Here is an 18,964-nt window from a genome sequence, read left to right on the forward strand (position 1 = left end):
ATGTTAGCATTTTACCAACATTAACGAACACCAACTAAATTCCATTGGTGGGCTTTAAGCTTAGCTTAGCGGTGTGCAAAACGACATTAACTACAGGCACTGCGGGCTTCAGCGTGTGAGCAAAAGCAGGCGTGCATGAGTACCAATTTTCACAGACTGTGGTGAAGCCTTCTGCTAACTCCCATCAAACAACCTTCTCAAAGGCTAGCAGCAGAGGTGGACAGAGCTGCGTGTTTGCATTTAGGAGTTTCTCCTCTGCAGAGCTGGGGCAGAATGAGCCCTTGGAGATGGCAGAGGAGAAGGGAGGGATGTGGGGAAGCGGTGGGTGGGAGGGAGACCTGAAATCACACCACGGCTTCAGGGAAAGCTATCTTTTCAAGCTGCTCGGCAGTGGTCTGATTTCCATTTACACAGTTCCACTGGGGGAGACAAGCCAGTACTGAAAGCCAGCCCAGACACCAACTTGCCAAGGCTCTCACAGAGCTCACGGAGCCTCCTCAGGTAGGAACTGGCATTGAAGACCCCCTTGGTCATCGCTTTCCCTGCTTCGCTGATGGGCAAGGACATTAAGCAGAGGCCTTTGGCTGTGAAGACACATTCTTGGCTGGGGAATGCAGCACCAACCTGAAAGTACTATGCTGAGAAACCAGATTCCTGAAGAATGTACATTCTCTGCCGACAGAAAAATAATCTCGGAGGACTATCTGTTCCCTAAGGAAATGGGGTCCTACTGAAGGTGTGGACTGGAGGCAACTGCTGACCTTCTGATGTTGTCAAGTCCAGGGGGCTTTTTGTTCTCTCCGTTAATGCCCCTTCTGTCTGGTAGAACATCTGTCTTGTTCCATGTCTCACTCATGGTAAGACTTTGTCACCAGCAGAGAATGCGTGTATCTGGAGTTCATCTTTCTGGCTGTTCTTTTGCTGCCTGACATCCCTATGTTGCCATGTGGGAGGGGGAGGAAGTGAGTCAGGAGTGGGGACTGGGCCTGGAATATCATGGATAGAAGAGGCGAGGGGTGTCATATGGGGAGGTGCATCTTGACTTACAGATGAAAAACAGTCCCTGTTCTAGAAATGTCTCCAGTGAAGCTGGGAGACTAGGAAAGGGAAGGGAGGGTGTCGCTTTGAAATCCGTGGCCATTTCCAGTGAAAGTCTATGTGTTTGAAAACTGTGTTGGTCCATTGTCTCCAAATCTAATTCAAAGTTCTTGGGTTTGGTAAAAGTCAGGCCATGTTTTGCCAAACATCTTTTCCCCTAATTTCAAAGCGCTGTGTATTTTAAGGGAAATTTAATCCACATGTTTCTGATTCATTTACACTTAACTCATCAAAATATTGTTTTGTAAGAGCCATTTGATGTCCAAGAAGCCTCAGGAACCTTTTTATGAGTCTTTAAAAAAACTTCTGAAAAACAGGAAGTTGTGCTTTGCCAATAATAAACGAACTTGAACCCCAAAAGGCTCAATTTTGCTTCAGTATCCACCAGGCTTCAACTGGTTCTGAACTTGGCTAAGGACCTCAGCTCCTCCCAGAAACATACATTGTGTTAGCAGAATGGTTTAGAAAAAGACGGTTTCCTAGTCAAAACTTATTCGTTCTCTGAATAAGAAGACTTAGGGTGAGAATTGCTACGCTGCCAGTGTCCTAATTTGTTGCCTCTAGAACAGAAAGCAGAAAAGCACCTGCTAGTGTTGGTATGAGTATCTAACTCTTTATCCTAAATCAGTCATAAAAGACAAGGTTCTACTAGGTCAGAAACGACCCACAGTGTAAGAGATGCCATGAGAGGGAGTGAGGTATTCAAGTAGAGGTTCATGACTGTCAGGGAGATTGTAAAGGGCATTTCTGTGTTATATAGGACACCAGGCCAAAGATCTCTAAGGGTTCTTTCCAAATGTAAAAATCTTTACATTATTAATGTTGCTACTTGCCTATACGTGTGATACCATAGAACCTTTGGAATTTAATACGATAATACAAATGTGAATATCTGGCAAGACGCTTGGCACACAGCAAGTGTTCAATACAGACTGGAGTGCAGGAGTTACTTTAAAAGACCCCTTCTTTGGTTTATTCTACTGGTAAACTTATACTTTCTCACCCAATTCCCTATTTTGAGCAAGGATATATATTTTCAGAGTATTGGTCAAGACTGGACAGCGTGAAGCTAACATGCCCACTCTGGGACATTTCTGTGACCTTGGCCTCTTTGGCCACAAATAAACTAAGTGAACCAGGAGTGCTTCCTCGTGACTGCTATGGAGGATGAAGGGGCACAGACAGGGCACGTGGCTTCCCACAGAGAAGGAGCAGAGACAGTTCTATCTTTGTGTCCACCTATCTAAGGCACCGGACACCCACTAACATGGAGAAGATCGGCAAACTCAGCCAGCTCAGTGTATCCACTGTGGGCTTTCTTCTCTAATAGGAACAAAAAGACCTTCACCCCAGTAATCACTAAGGTCATCTGTGGAATAGATTAGTAAAGCCATTTCTTTCTTTTATGTAACAGGGAGAAAGAGGGATGGAACTGACAGAAGCACAGTGGCACTGTTTCCTCAGAGAGGTTCTGGAGTGACTTTCCATAGAAAGCAGAGGAGACCTGGTGATGGAGAGAGAATATTGAATGCAATGAATGATTCGATGCTAGTGAATGGCAGAATTCTTAACCATTCCACCACACCCCTTCCTTCTGGCCAGTGTGGTAACAGCAAAAGGAAAGAGAGCTATAACTGTAAATCATCAGTGATGTCCTGATGCCCTATTTCTGCATTCCTTCACTCGCCCATTCATCAAACATTCACTGAGACCTTCCTCAGGCCAGTCACTCTACTGGACACCAAGAATACAAAAATGCATGAGGCACTGGCCCTGAGGGCACAGTATATTCAGAATATTAGTGACAACTTCCCACAAGAACGTCAAAGAACGTCAGGATGGACACTGGGATGAAACAATGTGAAGAGACCTCTGTGAAGACCCTCAAATTCTGCTAAGCCCGTGGCTTGACTACTGACATTTTCCCCTGTGTCCTCAGACCTGTAGTATAAAGGGCACATACTGATGTGCTTCCCAAAAGAGACAAAAGGTGCCAAGAGTAATTTTTCTCTCTTGAAGCTGGGGGTCCACCTTTTGGGTGGTTACCTCAAGGCCAGGGTGGAGACAAGGAATACAATGTTTCCTTGTGTGGTGATCAGATAACTCCAGCCGAGGCCATAAAGCAGTCGCTCTCTGTCAGGTATTGGATTGAGCTTCCCGTGGAGCAAAAGGGACGTTGAAAGCCTCTGGCCTCTGCCCAAAGCAGCCTCCACTCATCCACAATGGGCACTTGTGTCTACAGACAAGACAACTGGCCCCTGACCCCCCTATGCTCAGAGTGATCCTTTGAAAAATCTTATCCTGATAAATTAACTGGCTTGGCTCCTCTGTCATCAAGGAAGGGGAAGGAGCATCTGTTGTAACCTGACCACTGGAGCTCTTTGTGCCTCCGCTACCCGTGATCAGCTCCTGACAGGCTCACTGGAAGGAAGATCTGGCTGGAGGCGCTTGCTTCCTTCTCCCTCACTCCCACTCCACATGAGGTTTCTCTGCAGGAACAGAAAAGTTCTTACTTCCAGAGCTGCCTACTCTGTTCCTTAAATAGAAAGTGATGTAAGAAAGCCATATTTGGTCTGATGGGTTTTGCTTTAGGCTCAGTTTAAAATTTTTACCTTATGAACCTCACGTTTTAAAATATTTTATCTGCCAAACTTTATTTATTTACTAATTATTTTTCCTATTTTTTAAAAGACAACTCTGACAACCAGAGCTTCAGATGAAAAAGAGCATAATCATACCTGTTACCGTGCTGATTGCTCAAAGTCCGGCCCCCTAAAAAAGGAAGCCTAGATTTTATTTAACCTTTAAAATAGCTGAAAAGGTTTTCCAAATACTGAAGTAGCTCTAAAGCTGGCCTGACTACTTTTGGGCACTCTCAGTTTGGGATGCACTGGTATATGGTTAGGTTTCTAGTGGTATAGCTCTCCAAAATGCATCTTAGAGACGTAGACTTATTTCCTCAAGTTCGCCTGGTGTATCTTAGGAACAGATTTTATATCGCTACCCTTGGTTCAGGCAGAGGCATATAAATAAGCCTCCTGGACATCACATCAACTGGCTGAGAGAAAATGCTCAGTAAAAATTTGTTGGATGAAGAAGTAAATGAACAAATGGCATGTATTTTTATGAACGTTTTATGAATAAATCCTGTAAGTGTGAGAGAGGGGGTTTACTTGGAGAAAAAGCTGTTTATCAGAAACCATTTGAAACCTGCAAAGAGCAGGTAAAGTGAATCCAGAAGTGGTTTTCAATAAGTCTTGAAGGGGTCCCATGTATGAAATTCTCAAAGGGGCCTGAAGCTCCCCAGGGGTGGCTTTCTGTGCCATCTCTCTGCAGACTTACTTGTGGTGGTTTGTGCAGTGAGCATAAATCCTTAGTTTGTCCCGGATCACTCGGCCTGGCCGTGGCTTCCGCTGGAGCCCAGCCACATGCACAGCCAAGACTTTGGGGCCAATCAGGCGCTTGTAAAGGAGAGAGAGCCAGTAGTCCTGAGGAGAATAGAGAGGCAGAGAGTCAGAGATAGACACACATTCGGGTGTTCTGAGTAAACATACAAACACGCAGGCCAGAATCCACTTCTTACCGGGAATATGGTGAATCAGGACCAGCGAGACCCTAACCCTGTAAGCATGATCACCCCAATGAAGTGCTCATTTTCGGTTCATAATGAAGTGGGCGTTATCTGAAGTGGCCTTTGCAACTGGCCAAATGAGGAAATGTCAGTGGAGCGAGCCCCGAGTGGCATGCAAAGCAAATGAATCAGTTTTTCACATATAAAAGACCAACCAGCTGGGCCTTGAATTTTCAACTTTCTTTCCCTATGACTTTACTTTCATACTGGTTTATGACTTCTGTTTAATTATAGAATGGAAGATTTCCAATCTTTAGGATTGTCACCAATGTGAGAATCCAACATATCATCCTCCAAATATTGTCACCCTTAATGTGGTGGGAGGAGGATGAAGTTCCTCCAGACAGGAGACCAGAGTCCTGATTCCAGAGGTGAAAATACAAACAGAAGAATGTCTGCAAACCATGGTGCTAATTCTTGGTCATCCTCAATAATTCTAAACTAAAAACAATGTGGTGCTTTTAAACATTCCAGGGTCCATTTGTAGCTGATTAATAAATACTCAGGGGCTTCCCTGGTGGCGCAGTGGTTGGGAGTCCGCCTGCTGATGCAGGGGACACGGGTTCGTGCCCCGGTCCGGGAGGATCCCACATGCTGCGAAGTGGCTGGGCCCGTGAGCCATGGCTGCTGAGCCTGCGCGTCCGGAGCCTGTGCTCCACAGCGCGAGAGGCCACAACAGTAAGAGGCCCGCGTACCGCCAATAAATAAATAAATAAATAAATAAATAAATAAATAATCTGTAATCTACACAGGAGTTTGAACTTACAAATGCCTATTTACCGCCACCTTAATTTCTACTGTATTTGCTATTATCATGTTTTATTTTTATATTGGATACAAAACATATTTTGTATTTGTTTTGTATTTGCTCTTAAACCCTATTATGGGGTAATGACTTCAGTGTTTATAACTCACCATGTAAATAGGGCCTCCTAATTTGTTTAGGAGCTTCCCCCCTCCCCCCATTTCTGGAATTCAGTGAACATACTCTTCAGTGCAGGCATTCTATTCAAGATCTTAAAGAAATCAATCATGTCTTCTCAGCCTTCATCTTTCAATAATCTTTTTTTTTTTTTTCCCTTTTGTGGTCATCTATAACATCAGCTGCTTAAAAATGTCTGGTGAATTGAATAAATCAGAACAAAGTCCCAGAGCTTGTCTGTCTCCAGAATAGCTCCAAATCTGCCCTGAGTACTAAGCCTTGCCCATTTACCTTAATTAACTTTAAGTGGACTTAGGATGGCTGCTAAATATGGTTTCCTTATATTTAAAATAGCAAATATTTCATTATTGTCAATCATATAGATAAAAAAAATTCATTGCTCTTACTTGACTACAATTTCTGTGTCTTTGATTTGAAGTAATCTTTGTGAAGAGATGATCACATTGACAGTATTTCCAATGGGATGTCCACCTTTTTCTCATTGATTTGTAACATATCTTTTAATATTAGTGGTAAGAATCCTTTGGAATATTTATGAAACAAATATTCTGTCCAAATTTGTAGTTTGCTTTTTATCACTTTTTATGATTTTTTTGACGTGAAGAATTTCAAAAATTTTTATAGAAAAATATATAAATCTTTTTCTTTTGATTTCTTCTTTTTCTTTTATCCTTAGAAAGTCCTTCCTCACACAAGGGTAAGATCAATATTCATTGATATTTTTTCTAGTTCTTTTTATATTATCATTTAAAAATTTAAACTTTTAATTCACTGAAAAATATTTGGGTGTATGGTACTAACTTTACTATTGTCTAAATTATCTATTAGTTGTTGTAGCATCATATAGTGAATAACCTATCCCTAAACCCACCTTTATCACAAACTAAAATTTATACATATGAAATATAAATGTTTATATTATATAATATTATACATTATCATGTCTGTTATTATCTAATATATAATATACTGTATATACTATATTGTATTATAATGTATATTGTATATATTATACAATATATGATATGGTATAATGTGCATATATATTATAATACATATATACTATATATACATATACATATATACATACACACATATGTACAATATAATATACATTGTGATATATAATATAAATGATATATAATTATATATAATAATGTGTATTATATAACATATTTAAAATCATGTTATATATAACACATAAAAACATATAAATATATGCATATGTCATATATAATAGTTTATGATATTTATATCATGATACATATACTGATAAGAAATGTTATATATAATTCCGTGTCTGGATTTTCTATTCTCTTCTACTGAACTCTGTATTTTTTTTTTTTTTTTTTTTTTTTTGCAGTACGTGGGCCTCTCACTGCTGTGGCCTCTCCCATTGCGGAGCACAGGCTCCGGATGCACAGGCCCAGAGGCCATGGCTCACGGGCCTAGCCACTCCGTGGCATGTGGGATCTTCCCGGACCAGGGCACGAACCCGCGTCCCCTGCATCGGCAGGTGGACTCTCAACCACTGCGCCACCAGGGAAGCCCTGAACTCTCTATTTTTAAAAAATCAGTTTCACATCATTTTCATTATTATAGTTAGCATTTAATATCTAGAGATTCAAGTTCATTTCATTATAATTTTCCTTTCTTTGTTCAAATGTTCCTTAATTAGTAATATTCATTTATTTTTCCAAATAAATTCTGAAATTATTTTTTTGCAGCAGTTGTTGCAGAGAAGTTTGAAGCTAGCATGAATTTCTTTCTATGTTTGGTTAGCCTGTTTGTTTTCTACCTTTTGTGTCCTGCCAGGATGCTTATAGGAGTCATGTTTTATCCTTGATATTTGAATTTTTACCAGGAATGTGTCAATGTGAGTTTCTGCATTAATTTGCCTGTACTTGGGGACTTTTTTTTTTTAACATCTTTATTGGGGTATAATTGCTTTACAATGGTGTGTTAGTTTCTGCTTTATAACAAAGTGAATCAGTTATACATATACATATGTTCCCATATCTCTTCCCTCTTGCGTCTCCCTCCCTCCCACCCTGCCTATCCCACCCCTCCAGTCGGTCACAAAGCACCATTGGGGACTACTTTTAATCAGAAAGACTAAGCCTTTTCTTCAACCTGTGAGAATTTTCTTTAAATATAGCTTCAAGTTCTTATGTATATGTTTTCCATATACAGGAGAATATATGTAACTTAATGACAGTTCTGAAGCATATGAGAACCCACCATCCATCTTAAAAGCTACCATAATACCCACACTGTTGCATTTAGTTATGTGAGTCTTCCTTTTCTCGTTTTTATGTTTTTCATTCCCTTCCTTCATAGTTTAGTTTTATCCATATATATATATATTTGCTCCTAAGCAATATATTATTTAATTTGTTAGCTTTATAAAAGTGGTATCACGCTGTATGTAGTTTTCTTTGACTTACTTTTTTCACTTAACATTATGCTTCAACGATTCATCCAGGTAGTTACGCGTACTTACAGTTTATTCATTTTCAATATTGTATGATACTCCATTGTGTAAAAATACTACAATTTATTTATCCATTATTCGCTGATAGATATTTGAGTTGTGTCCAGATTTTTGCTATTATGAACAACGTGTCTTTGAACATTCTTGTTCCTGTTTCCCAAGACCCAGGTGAAGAAATCTGGAGAAGCATTACTCCAATTGTGATTGGAAACCAGCAGTGCCTCATCACTTGGGTGCTTCTTAGGAATGCAAATACATGGACTTTATCCTAGATGTACTGAATCAGAATCTCCAGGGGTGAGGCCCCCAAATTGTGTGGCTCTCTAGGTGATTCGGTTGCTTGTCAAAGTTAAGAGAAGCACGGTTCTATAGTACAAACTGTAGTACTGGAATTGCTGGGTTACACGCAGGTATAAAAATATTCAGGTTTACAGGATAATGCCAAACTGTTTTCCAAAGTGATTCCAATTATTCCAACTTATACTTCCTCCAGCAGTGTCTGTATGTGTTCCCTGTGATCCACATTCTTGCTAACACCTGTTATTTTCAGACTTCTTAATTTTTGCCAGTCTAGTGGGCATAAAATATCTATTTATTTATTTTTGTGTTGTTTAAGAAGTCCTTCCTCATGTCTATTTCATAAAGATATTTTATGTTTTCTTTTAAAACTTTTAGAGTTTTTCTTTCATAGTTAAGTCTTTAATCAAAGTAGAATGTAGATTCCCCTCAGGGGAATCTAGGATTTGGGTTGGTAAGTCAGCTGACGGTAGGTTAAAGCCAAAGTGAATGTGAAATTTGCACCTTTACTTAGCTCCGTGCACCACCTTCAGACGCCTCTCTCACCCTTATTCTTTTCTCAGTTCCCTATTTAGTCTGCCTCTTTTTAAAAAACTCCACTTTCCCTCTCTCACTGTCCTTATCTCTCCCTCATGTAAAGCAGCAGAACCAAATTATATTTCCTTCTTCCCTCCCTCCCTTTCTCCTTTCTTTTATTTTGCTATGAATATGTGCCATTTATATAATCACAAATAAAATTAAACAAATGGAATAATTCCTGAATATCTCTTAAGGCAATGACATGAAAATGCAGAAAAAATTATCTTTAAGCATAGATGAGATAGGAAAAAAAGAAAGAATGCACATATATATCTAACAACAGCAACAACAATAAAAGGACAGTGCATGAAAGATGCAATAGAAAGAGAACTTTTCAAACAATAACAGTCATAAAAAGGAAGGCAAATATAATAGCTTTTCATGTCAACAATAAAAAAATCCAAAGCAAGGAATGCATTGCAATTTTCAAGGGACAAAGAGAGACCCAAACAAACATTCTTTAAGTGTGTCAGACATGAGAAGAAGTTGAAGAAAAATAGAGTCTATTTATTAGCTGGAGAGGGAAAACTAATAACAGATGACCCTAAAAAGACAGAGGTTTTAAATCTTTTCTTTTTCTTTAGTATTTGTCAGAAAGTCAATTGTGGTCTGAAAGCTGGAAAACGCAGTATATAGAGTAAGTTCAACCAAAATAAATGGGAAAAAAAAAAGAAATTGACAGAGGGTTGCAGAATTTACTGGATTAATCACTGAACCCTGTGTTCCTCAAGGTCTAAGACTACTTACTCATTCCTAAAGCCCATGCCTAGTAGAGCGCCTGGCTTATAGGAGGTGCTAGAATTCAATTATGGAATGTGTACTATGTTCAAGGCTCCATGCTAGGCATTAGGAACATAGTGGTGAAGAAGACAAATACAGTTCTTGCCATCATGAAGTTTATAAATCTTATCAAGAAAAATAGTCCTTAAACCAATGAGTTATGCAATTAATTTCAGTAGAACAAATGGTAATGGAGAAATCTATGAGACCGTATAGTATCATACATGTGACCCAGTCTGGGCGGGGTGTATGGTCAGCGAAGGAGTCTTGTTGCCAGAACCTGTGTGGACCTCAGCCTGGAGTCTGGCTTCCTGGGAGCGGACTGTAGCTTTGGAGTGTGCACCACTAGGCTGGAAAGGTGGCAAGGGGCAGCTGCTGATGGAAATGTGATCAGGGCTTGGGCTTGCAGCCTGGGTGGTCCACACTGTATGACCATGAGACCCTTGGTGATACACTACAGAACTAGGAGTGGGGAAGGGGTGTTGGGTTGTGGCCTTAGGCTCTGACCACCCATGTGAGGCCTGCGAATACATCTTCCATTCTACAAGCACTCTCTGAGCACATATTAGTGGCATGCAGATATTCTGCTCAGCCCAAGTGATACTAAGATGAACAGGACATCTTCCTGTCCTCAAGGAACCTAGGGGTCAAGATACATGTAAGCAATTCTCTGTAAAATGAGGCTGACTAAAGTAAACACCACAGAAGCGGGAACCACTCGTAGAACTTAGGGAATTCAGAAGCCAAAACAATTATTTATGACCAGGGGATTCCAGGAAGGCTTCACAGAGAAACAAAAGTGGACAATTAATTTGCTTAGAGTTGAAAGATATATATTCAAATCCTGGAAAGTTATTTATTATCTCTAAATCTCAGTTTCTGGGGCTTCCCTGGTGGTGCAGTGGTTGAGAATCCGTCTGCCAATGCAAGGGGCACGGGTTCGAGCCCTGGTCTGGGAAGATCCCACGTGACGTGGAGCAACTAAGCCCCTGTGCCACAGCTACTGAGCCTGCGCTCTAGAGCCCGTGAGCCACAACTACTGAGCCCGTGTGCCACAACTACTGAAGCCCGCGCACCTAGAGCCAGTGCTCCACAATGAGAGAAGCCTGCGCTGAGAAGCCACCGCAATGAGAACACTGCAACGAAGAGTAGCCCCTGCTACAAATAACTCAATTTCGTTTCTTTTTATGGCTGAGTAATATTCCATTGTATATATATGCCACACTTTCTTTATCCATTCATCTGTCAATGGACACTGAGGTAGCTTCCATGTCCTGGCTATTGTAAATAGAGCTGCAATGAGCATTGTGGTACATGACTATATACACTACCAAATGTAAAACCGATAGCTAGTGGGAAGCAGCCACATAGCACAGGGAGGTCAGATCGGTGCTTTGTGACCACCTAGAGGGGTGGAATGGGGAGGGTGGGAGAGAGGGAGATGCAAGAGGGAAGAGATATGGGGATGTGTGTATATGTATAGCTGATTCACTTTGTTATAAGGCATAAACTAACACACCATTGTAAAGCAATTATACTCCGATAAAGATGTTAAAAAAAAAACGGGGTGCCCCCGCTCACCGCAACTAGAGAAAGCCTGTGCGCAGCAACGAAGACCCAATGCAGCCAAAAATAAATAAATAAAATAGATACAACATTAAAGAAATAAAAAATGCTTAAAATAAAATAAAACTCAGTTTCCTCATAGGGATTTAATGAGATAATATACCTGGAAATATCTATTAGTGCCTGATATATCAAAATATTTAATAAACGTTGCTTCTTCTTCTCTTTATTCCTTGAAAGATGTTTTTTAGCCTCATGAAAATAGTTGTATTCTAGTATGTACACAATTATGCTCTAAGTTGCCCTGAAAACATAAATATAACTCGTGTGTGTACGTGTGTGTGCACGTGTGCATGTGTTGGGAAGGTTGGAAGGAAACTCCTTGAGATCAGGGCTTACTTTTGCATATCTGGTGCCTGTGAACACAGATATTGGTACTCAGTAAATATTTGATTGAATGAATGATCGAATCAAGTTTCACCTCCTGAAACTGATCGGAGGTTTTTCAGGGCTGAATCGTAGTGAAACGATAACTTCGCAAGGTTCAAAGGTTATGGTTTTCCTGAGCACTGATAGGCGTTGCTGCAGGTGCCTAAACTTGTTTAATCTCAATATTTTCTCTTTCTGGGAAGTGTACATGCACTGAAGTGTGAAAGCCAAATGACAAATATTTTTCCATCGTGGAGCCTCTTGCCTGACTTCCAAAGTCACAAAAACATAGCTCTAGTAGGCACGAGGCTACCCCGGTAGCCACTCTTTCTCTAGATAGCTGACCTTAGAGAGCCAAGAACAAGTGAAGTGGAACATCCCCATGGAGTTTTGCTCTAGATGTGGCGGTGGGCCAGGGCTCATGTGTAAAGGAAAGAACCCTGCTGCTCCAACTTCCTCCACGGAGGGAGAGCTGCAGGGCAGATCTAGAAAGTTTCCATGTGACTGAAGCATCTTTGGAAATAATACTAAAAGCTACAATTTTCCCTGCTGCCCTCTCTAGAGGGAATGAAATCCCCTCCAATCCATTTATTGACCACCTTACTTAAAACTGCCAAATGGCTCCCCATTGCTTGCCGGCTAGAGACAGTGGCTAAAACCAGTGGTTCTGCCATGAATTAGTCCCTTCCCACCTTTCTCTACTTGGCCTTTTATCCTCAAGGACATTGATTTTTTTTATCCCTTCCACCATGGACAGGGCCTTCTTGTTTCTCTAATTATCTCCCATTCCTATCCCGCACACCCCTCCCCAACATGTGTGGGTGCACACACACACAAAATTTGTTAACTCTTAGCTCAGGTGTTAACTCTAGGGTCACTTTTCCAGGGAAGTTTTCCTGGACCACATTTCTGTTATGTGTCCTCAGAAAACAATTTCTTTCCCTTAGGACATTTGATTCAGTTTATATTTACACATTTATTAGTAGGATTTTCTGATTCATGTGTGTCTTATTTTCTAGACTATGAATTCAATGATGATAGGACTGTGTTTTCTCACAGCTGCCTAATACAGCACCTAGAACCTGAGCACCTAGAACCTGTGTTCAATAAACAGTTGGAACTAGAAGGGCCTGAAGGTACCCACATCCCCCAGTCTGATCCCCTGCTCCTTGCTTCTCTTAGCCAGTCTTATCTACAACTGGACTTCAGGTAATGTGTTCTGAAACAAATTACAGAGGTTTTCTGTACTCAGCCCCATCAATCCCAGACCCGAGTAAAGGTGGAAGGAAGCACTGGCTCAGCTGGGGTTCTATGGTACACAGTAGTAGTAGTGAGGAATTTCTAGCCCAATCCAGTGGGGATGATGCCCAAACCAGAGAACTGAGTGGAATGGAGAATCAGGAAGCCTCCAACCTAGAAATGCAGCCCAGAAGGTCATCATACAAGGGGCACCAGAAGCACTGAATATGAAATCAGAATTCTAGGCACGCTGCAAGTGAAGGAAATCACAAGCTCGCACAAAGAATTATACAGGCCTGCCTTCACGTGCTCATTGAGACAAGACAGGTGATGTCGTCTGGGTTCAAAATGGCAAGGGAAAAACTGATAAGTTCGCTATAAAAATGCCAAGCTACATGCTTTTAATGAGAGTTACTTTTGGCAAAAAATGCAATTGAACTATTCTTGCTTATCTTGAATACTCCAGTCATGAAGTTTAACATATCTGTGAAACATTTCCCAGAGCTTAGTATCAAGAATGATTTGCCAAATGGTATAGCCACTGTGGAAAACAGTTTGACAGTTCCTCAAAGAGTTAAACATAGAATTACCCTAACACAGCAATTCCACTCCTAGGTATACAGGTATATGCCCCAAAGAATTTAAAACAGGTACTCAAACAGAAACTTGTATGAGAATGTTCATTACAACATTATTCACAAAAGCCAAAAGGTGGAAACAACCCAAGTGTTCATCAACAGAAGAATGGGTAAACAAAATGTGGTATATCCATATAATGGAATATTATTTAGTCATAGAAAGGAATGAAGTTCTGATACATGCTACAACATGGATGAACCTTGAAAACATGCTAAGTGAAGGAAGCCAGACATAAAAGGACAAATATTGTATGGTTCCACTTATACGAAATATCTAGAATAGGTAAATTCATGATACGGAAAGCAGAATAGAGGCTACCAGAATCTGGGGGGAAGGTGAGAATGGAGAGTTATTGCTTAATGGGTTCAGAGTGATGAAAAATTTTTGGAATAGACACGGGAGATGGTTGCATGACATTGTGACTGTACTTAATGCCACTGAATTGTATACTTCAAAATGGTTAAATCAGCAAATTTTATGTTATATATATTTTACCACAATAAAAAAAGAGAAAAAAAAAAGGATGAATTGCCAGAAGTAATCCTTCTTGAGAATAACCTGCTGATATGCATCAAAAGCCTCAAATTGCTCTATACTCTTTGACCTAACAATTCCACTTCTCATAATTTATTCCAAAGAAATAATCATAGATATGTGCAAAGATTTATCAGTAAGATGGTTGTAGTAGTCGTTGGTTTTGTGCCTTAATATCAATTCTTCCTCCTTTTGATCACAGCATCTGGATTTTCTTTTGGGATATGGTTCAGCCATGATTGTATACTGTTTAACAAGTTTCCCTGATCTCCCTTGAGGAGAGTAACTGATCATATTAGGCCAGTTGGACTTTCTTTCCAGGGAATCTGGAAACTGAATGGGATGGCCAAGCATATTAAGAGCGGCTGGACTGGATTTACTCTATGGAGTGGCAACTTGAGGGGACTGAATGTTCATTGGTGCTGCCACCTGGATTCTTCATTGCCCTGAATCTTATCCCTTCCAAGCTGGGTGCTTCAGCTTTTCAACAACTCCCTTTCTTCTCTGCTTAAGCTCCCTAGATTCCTTCTCTCCCTTTTTTTCTTATGACCAAAGAATCTTAATTGGTTCCATGATCATCACAGCATTATTTTTACCGGGGAAAAAGCTTCAAAACAATTAAATGTTCAATAAATAAACTACTAGATAAGCAAATTGTGGTGGATCCAACTATGGATAGTTTACAGTCACTAGAAATTCTATTTTAGAAGCATATTTAATGATGTCAAAAGATGTTCATTATAGTGTGTAGAAAAAGAACAGACTCTAAAATAGGGTGATCTTATTTTTGAGGGGAAATACGTGTCTCTGTGCAGTTAAACTTGAAGGATATACACCTAAATGAAAACAGCAGTTATCTGACGACTACTCCTTTCCTTCTTCCAGTTCCTTGAAAGGTCTATTCTCCCACACCTCTGGGCCTTTAGAAATAACGTTCCCTTTGTCTAGGGTACTTTTTCTGCCCATGCCCTGCCTAGCCAACTCCTTCTCATTCTCTGGGGTTCGGCCTAAGTGAAATTTCCTCTTAGAAACCTCTCTGAAGCCCCATGTCCAGGTTAGGGTTTCTCTTGTATGTGATCCTGTGAACACTGAGGTAACCCCCTCAACAGTTTTCACAGTGTTTGTTAATTGCCTATTTACTAGTGTATTCTCCCCTAGACCCTTCAGTGAGATCAGGGTCCGTGTTTCTTCCAACAATGTCAACAAACATTTCTTGAGTGCTTAACATGTATTATCTCACTGAATTCACCAATAAATCCTATGACGAAGCACTGTTATCTTTCTTTTTACAGGTGAGGATACTGAGGCTTAGACATAGATAAAAGCAATGTACAGAGGTGACAGAATTATAGCCCCAGCACCAGTGCTTAATAACATGTTTGTTGAATTAATGAATGAAAATACTAAAATTATGTAGATAACTTTCACTACTGCAGGTCTCTGAATCTATGATTCAAACGTATTGCTAGAATTAAAAGTACTGGCCTGATCAACTGGGTAAGATGTCAGTACGCAGCCAAACATCTTATTTTACTGATAAGTGAATTCAGTCTGAAGCTCCCTTAAAAATTCAGAGCTAGTGCTGCCTGGAGATAAAAATCAGCCCCATCCTCTCTCCTCCTCTGAATGCTCTGAATTAGTAAAATAGAGGCCACACATCACTGGCTGAATTAGGTACAGGTAAACACACTCCTCCTTGCTGAACTAGCCCCTAAGATGCCCTGCACCCCTCTTTGCTGCACCTTGAAGACCTGAGCAGAGCCCGAGCAGGCCCAGAATAGGCCTGAAATATGAAGAACTAACCTGGGACAAATGTGATAATCAATTGAGCACTGCAGGGAAGAGAAAAGGATCAGGCTGCCAGAATCTCAATTTAAGTTGGGATTCAGCAAATAGAAAAGTAAGTGATAAGAAATCTGATTTCACTAGGATTGTCAAATTTCCTAAATTCATTGGGTTCTCCCTGATTGAGAGAGTCTCTGAAGTAGTGTTATACATTATTATTATCTACCCTCAGTTCCTCAGTTCTTTGACCCTGGTTCCTGACACAGAGTTCCTAAACCCCTTGAATTTCCTGGGTGATTGGAGCATCTTTTGCTCTAATTCAGCTACTCTTATTGGGCTCCTGGATGGAGGCTGGTCACCAGAAAGACCAAGCATATTTAGAAGTTTGGAACATTCAGCCCCACTCCCCCATTCTCTGGAGAGGGTAGAGGAACTAGACATTGAGTTAATAATTGATATCTATATGATGTAGCCTTCATAAAATCCCCAAAATATGAGGTTTGGAGAGCTTCTGGGCTGGTAAACACATCCATGTGCTGCAGGGTGGTGCACCCCAATTCCATAGGAACAGAAGCTCCTATGCACAAAACTCTTCTGGACTTCATCCTATGTATCTCTTCAACTGGTTGTTCATCTGTATCTTTATCATATAATAAACTGATAAACTTAAGTGTTTCCCTGAGTCTTGTGAGCTGATCTAGCAAATTATCAAACCTGAGGAGGAAGTCACTTTTGACTGACAGCCTGGTATAAATGCTGATTTATACCAGGCTGTCGGTCAAAAGTACCAGGGACAACCTGAGACTTGTAATTGGCATCTGAAGTGGGGGCAGTCTTGTGAGACTGAGCCATTAAGTTGTGGGATCTAACGCTAACTCCAGGCAGACAGTGTCAGAACTACATTGAATTGTAGGACACCTAGCTGGTGTCCGATAATTGGTTGGTATGAGAAAAAAATCCACACATCCAGTGTCAGAATTGCTGTGAGTATGGCAGTAGTATGAGAGTAAAGGAAAAAACAGTGAGTTTTTCCTAAACAGATTCCTGGTTCCAGGCACAGTTATTTTTTTACCCAGGATGCAGGAGGGATATGCTAGGAATAAGCCCTTCTCTGTAATGCCAGGAACCTGGGAGAAAGTGTACCATTTCCCTCATCTTAAAATGTAGAGCAGGGTCTTTCAGCCGCAGCACTCCTGGTAGCTTCGGCTTGATGATTCTCCGTTGCGGCAGGTTGTCCTGTGCGTTGTAGGATATTTAGCAGCATCCCCAGCCTACAATTACTAGATGCCAGTAGCACAGCCTTCCCCTAGTTGTGATAACCAAAAATTTGTTCAGACATTGCCAAATCTCCCCTGGGGCTCCTCGTTTGGCAAATCACTGACCTAGAGTGTGGAAAGTAGAAAATATTGGTGCATCTCCCTCCCACACTTCATAGGGTATCTCATAAATATACATGTGGACACACCCATACTTGTTTATTTATGTGGAGTGGAAGTAAATAATATCCCATTAAACCTAACACTTTATGTTCGATGGTGACATGTAAGAATGTCTAAGATCTTGTTAAGAATCATTTAAGAACTTTCCTTGCATTCACCCCAGTCAACTATTTCCAAGCATGGAAAAACTTATATTATGCTCTTTGCTTTTGCAATGGTGTTGGCTCCCTGGACTACTTTGGGTTTCCAGACACTTGTGTATGATCCTAGCGGAGGCAGAAAAGCATGAGCTTTGGAGTCAGGCACCCTGGATTGGAATTCCAGTTAAATTTCATTTATCTGTGTTCATTGCAAGTCAGTCAACTGCTTTAAGCCACAAGTTCCTCAACCACGAAAACCTTTCTTGCTTGATCATGATGAACTTTAAATGAGACGGGGTCTGGGAAAGTGCCTGGCCCAGTCCTGGAAGGTAGAACCAGTTCTTACCCATGAATGTTTTCTTTCTTTTGGTGCTTATCACTCAGGAAGTAGAGTAAGGGAAAGCTTCCATCCCAGTGTCTAGTGCCCCAGAATATTCCTTCAGCTCTTCTCACAACACAATGAGGGCAGGTGGCAAAGTCATGCTGGGGTAAACAAGGAAGGCTCTCGAGTGTGGCTTACAGCTTTCACCTGGAGCTGGTCAGCAGTTGAGAGGCAGTGAGTGAAGACTGGGCTTGAGTGGCTAGGGCTTTGTCAAGGAGAATGTCCTCACAGAGTGAGGGGGCTACTGGTACAGAGGTTTTGTTTCACTCAGGAGACCTCACTGACATCATTTTTGTGACCTATAACGTGAGTGGCAGTAACTGAAGTCAGACTTGGGCTCTAGTTCAACTTCAGCACTTCCTGGGTATGACTACCACCTGGGGCAAGTTACTCTCCCTCTAAGCCTCAGGACTGTCATCTGTAAAATAGGATGACACTTGTGCCTACCTCTGAAGATGTTGTGAGGATTAACATAATGAATGCAAAGGCCCAGTGCCTGGTGAGTAACAGACACAGAGAAATATCAGCTGATACTACTATTAATAATCATCTTCTATATGAATGCCTGTGCTTGCATGTATGGTATCTGAATATATTCTAGAAAGGATGAATGATGGGGAAAGCATGGCCCAAGGTAGATAAGACATAACTCAAACAACTAGCCAATCAGAAGAGAACAAGCAGAGGCTAAAGTATATACAGAGAAAAACTCAGGAACAAGATAGAAAAAAAAGTGGGCAAAAAAGATAAAGGTTACAAGTGAACAGCGGCACTTTTATGAAAAAGCTGGGGACAATTACTTGCGTGCACCAAAGCCTTAGAGAATCAGGCCAGGGACAAGGTCCTGCCTTCACTAGAAATGAATGAATAGGTAGTAGATATGTGTTTTTTGTCTAGATATCATCATCATCATTATTATCATCAGTCTACGTTTGCTGAGCACCTGTGATATACTGGACAAGTAGAAATAACTAAGACACAGTTTCACA

At 40.8% G+C, this 18,964-nt stretch overlaps 1 protein-coding gene across 4 annotated transcripts in view; it reads right to left on the reverse strand.

Annotated features, from left to right (window-relative positions):
• Positions 1–18,964, reverse strand: part of HPSE2 (heparanase 2 (inactive)) — a 569,943-nt gene that overhangs the window by 22,847 nt on the left and 528,132 nt on the right. For all 4 annotated transcript variants that reach the window (XM_032608390.1, XM_032608392.1, XM_032608391.1 and 1 more), the window contains one exon: positions 4,441–4,586. In XM_032608390.1, coding sequence (XP_032464281.1) covers positions 4,441–4,586 — 146 coding nt within the window. The remainder of the gene's footprint in view (positions 1–4,440; positions 4,587–18,964) is intronic.

The sequence above is a fragment of the Phocoena sinus genome, chromosome 16 (genome assembly GCF_008692025.1).
Source record: "Phocoena sinus isolate mPhoSin1 chromosome 16, mPhoSin1.pri, whole genome shotgun sequence".
Lineage (NCBI taxonomy): Eukaryota > Metazoa > Chordata > Mammalia > Artiodactyla > Phocoenidae > Phocoena > Phocoena sinus.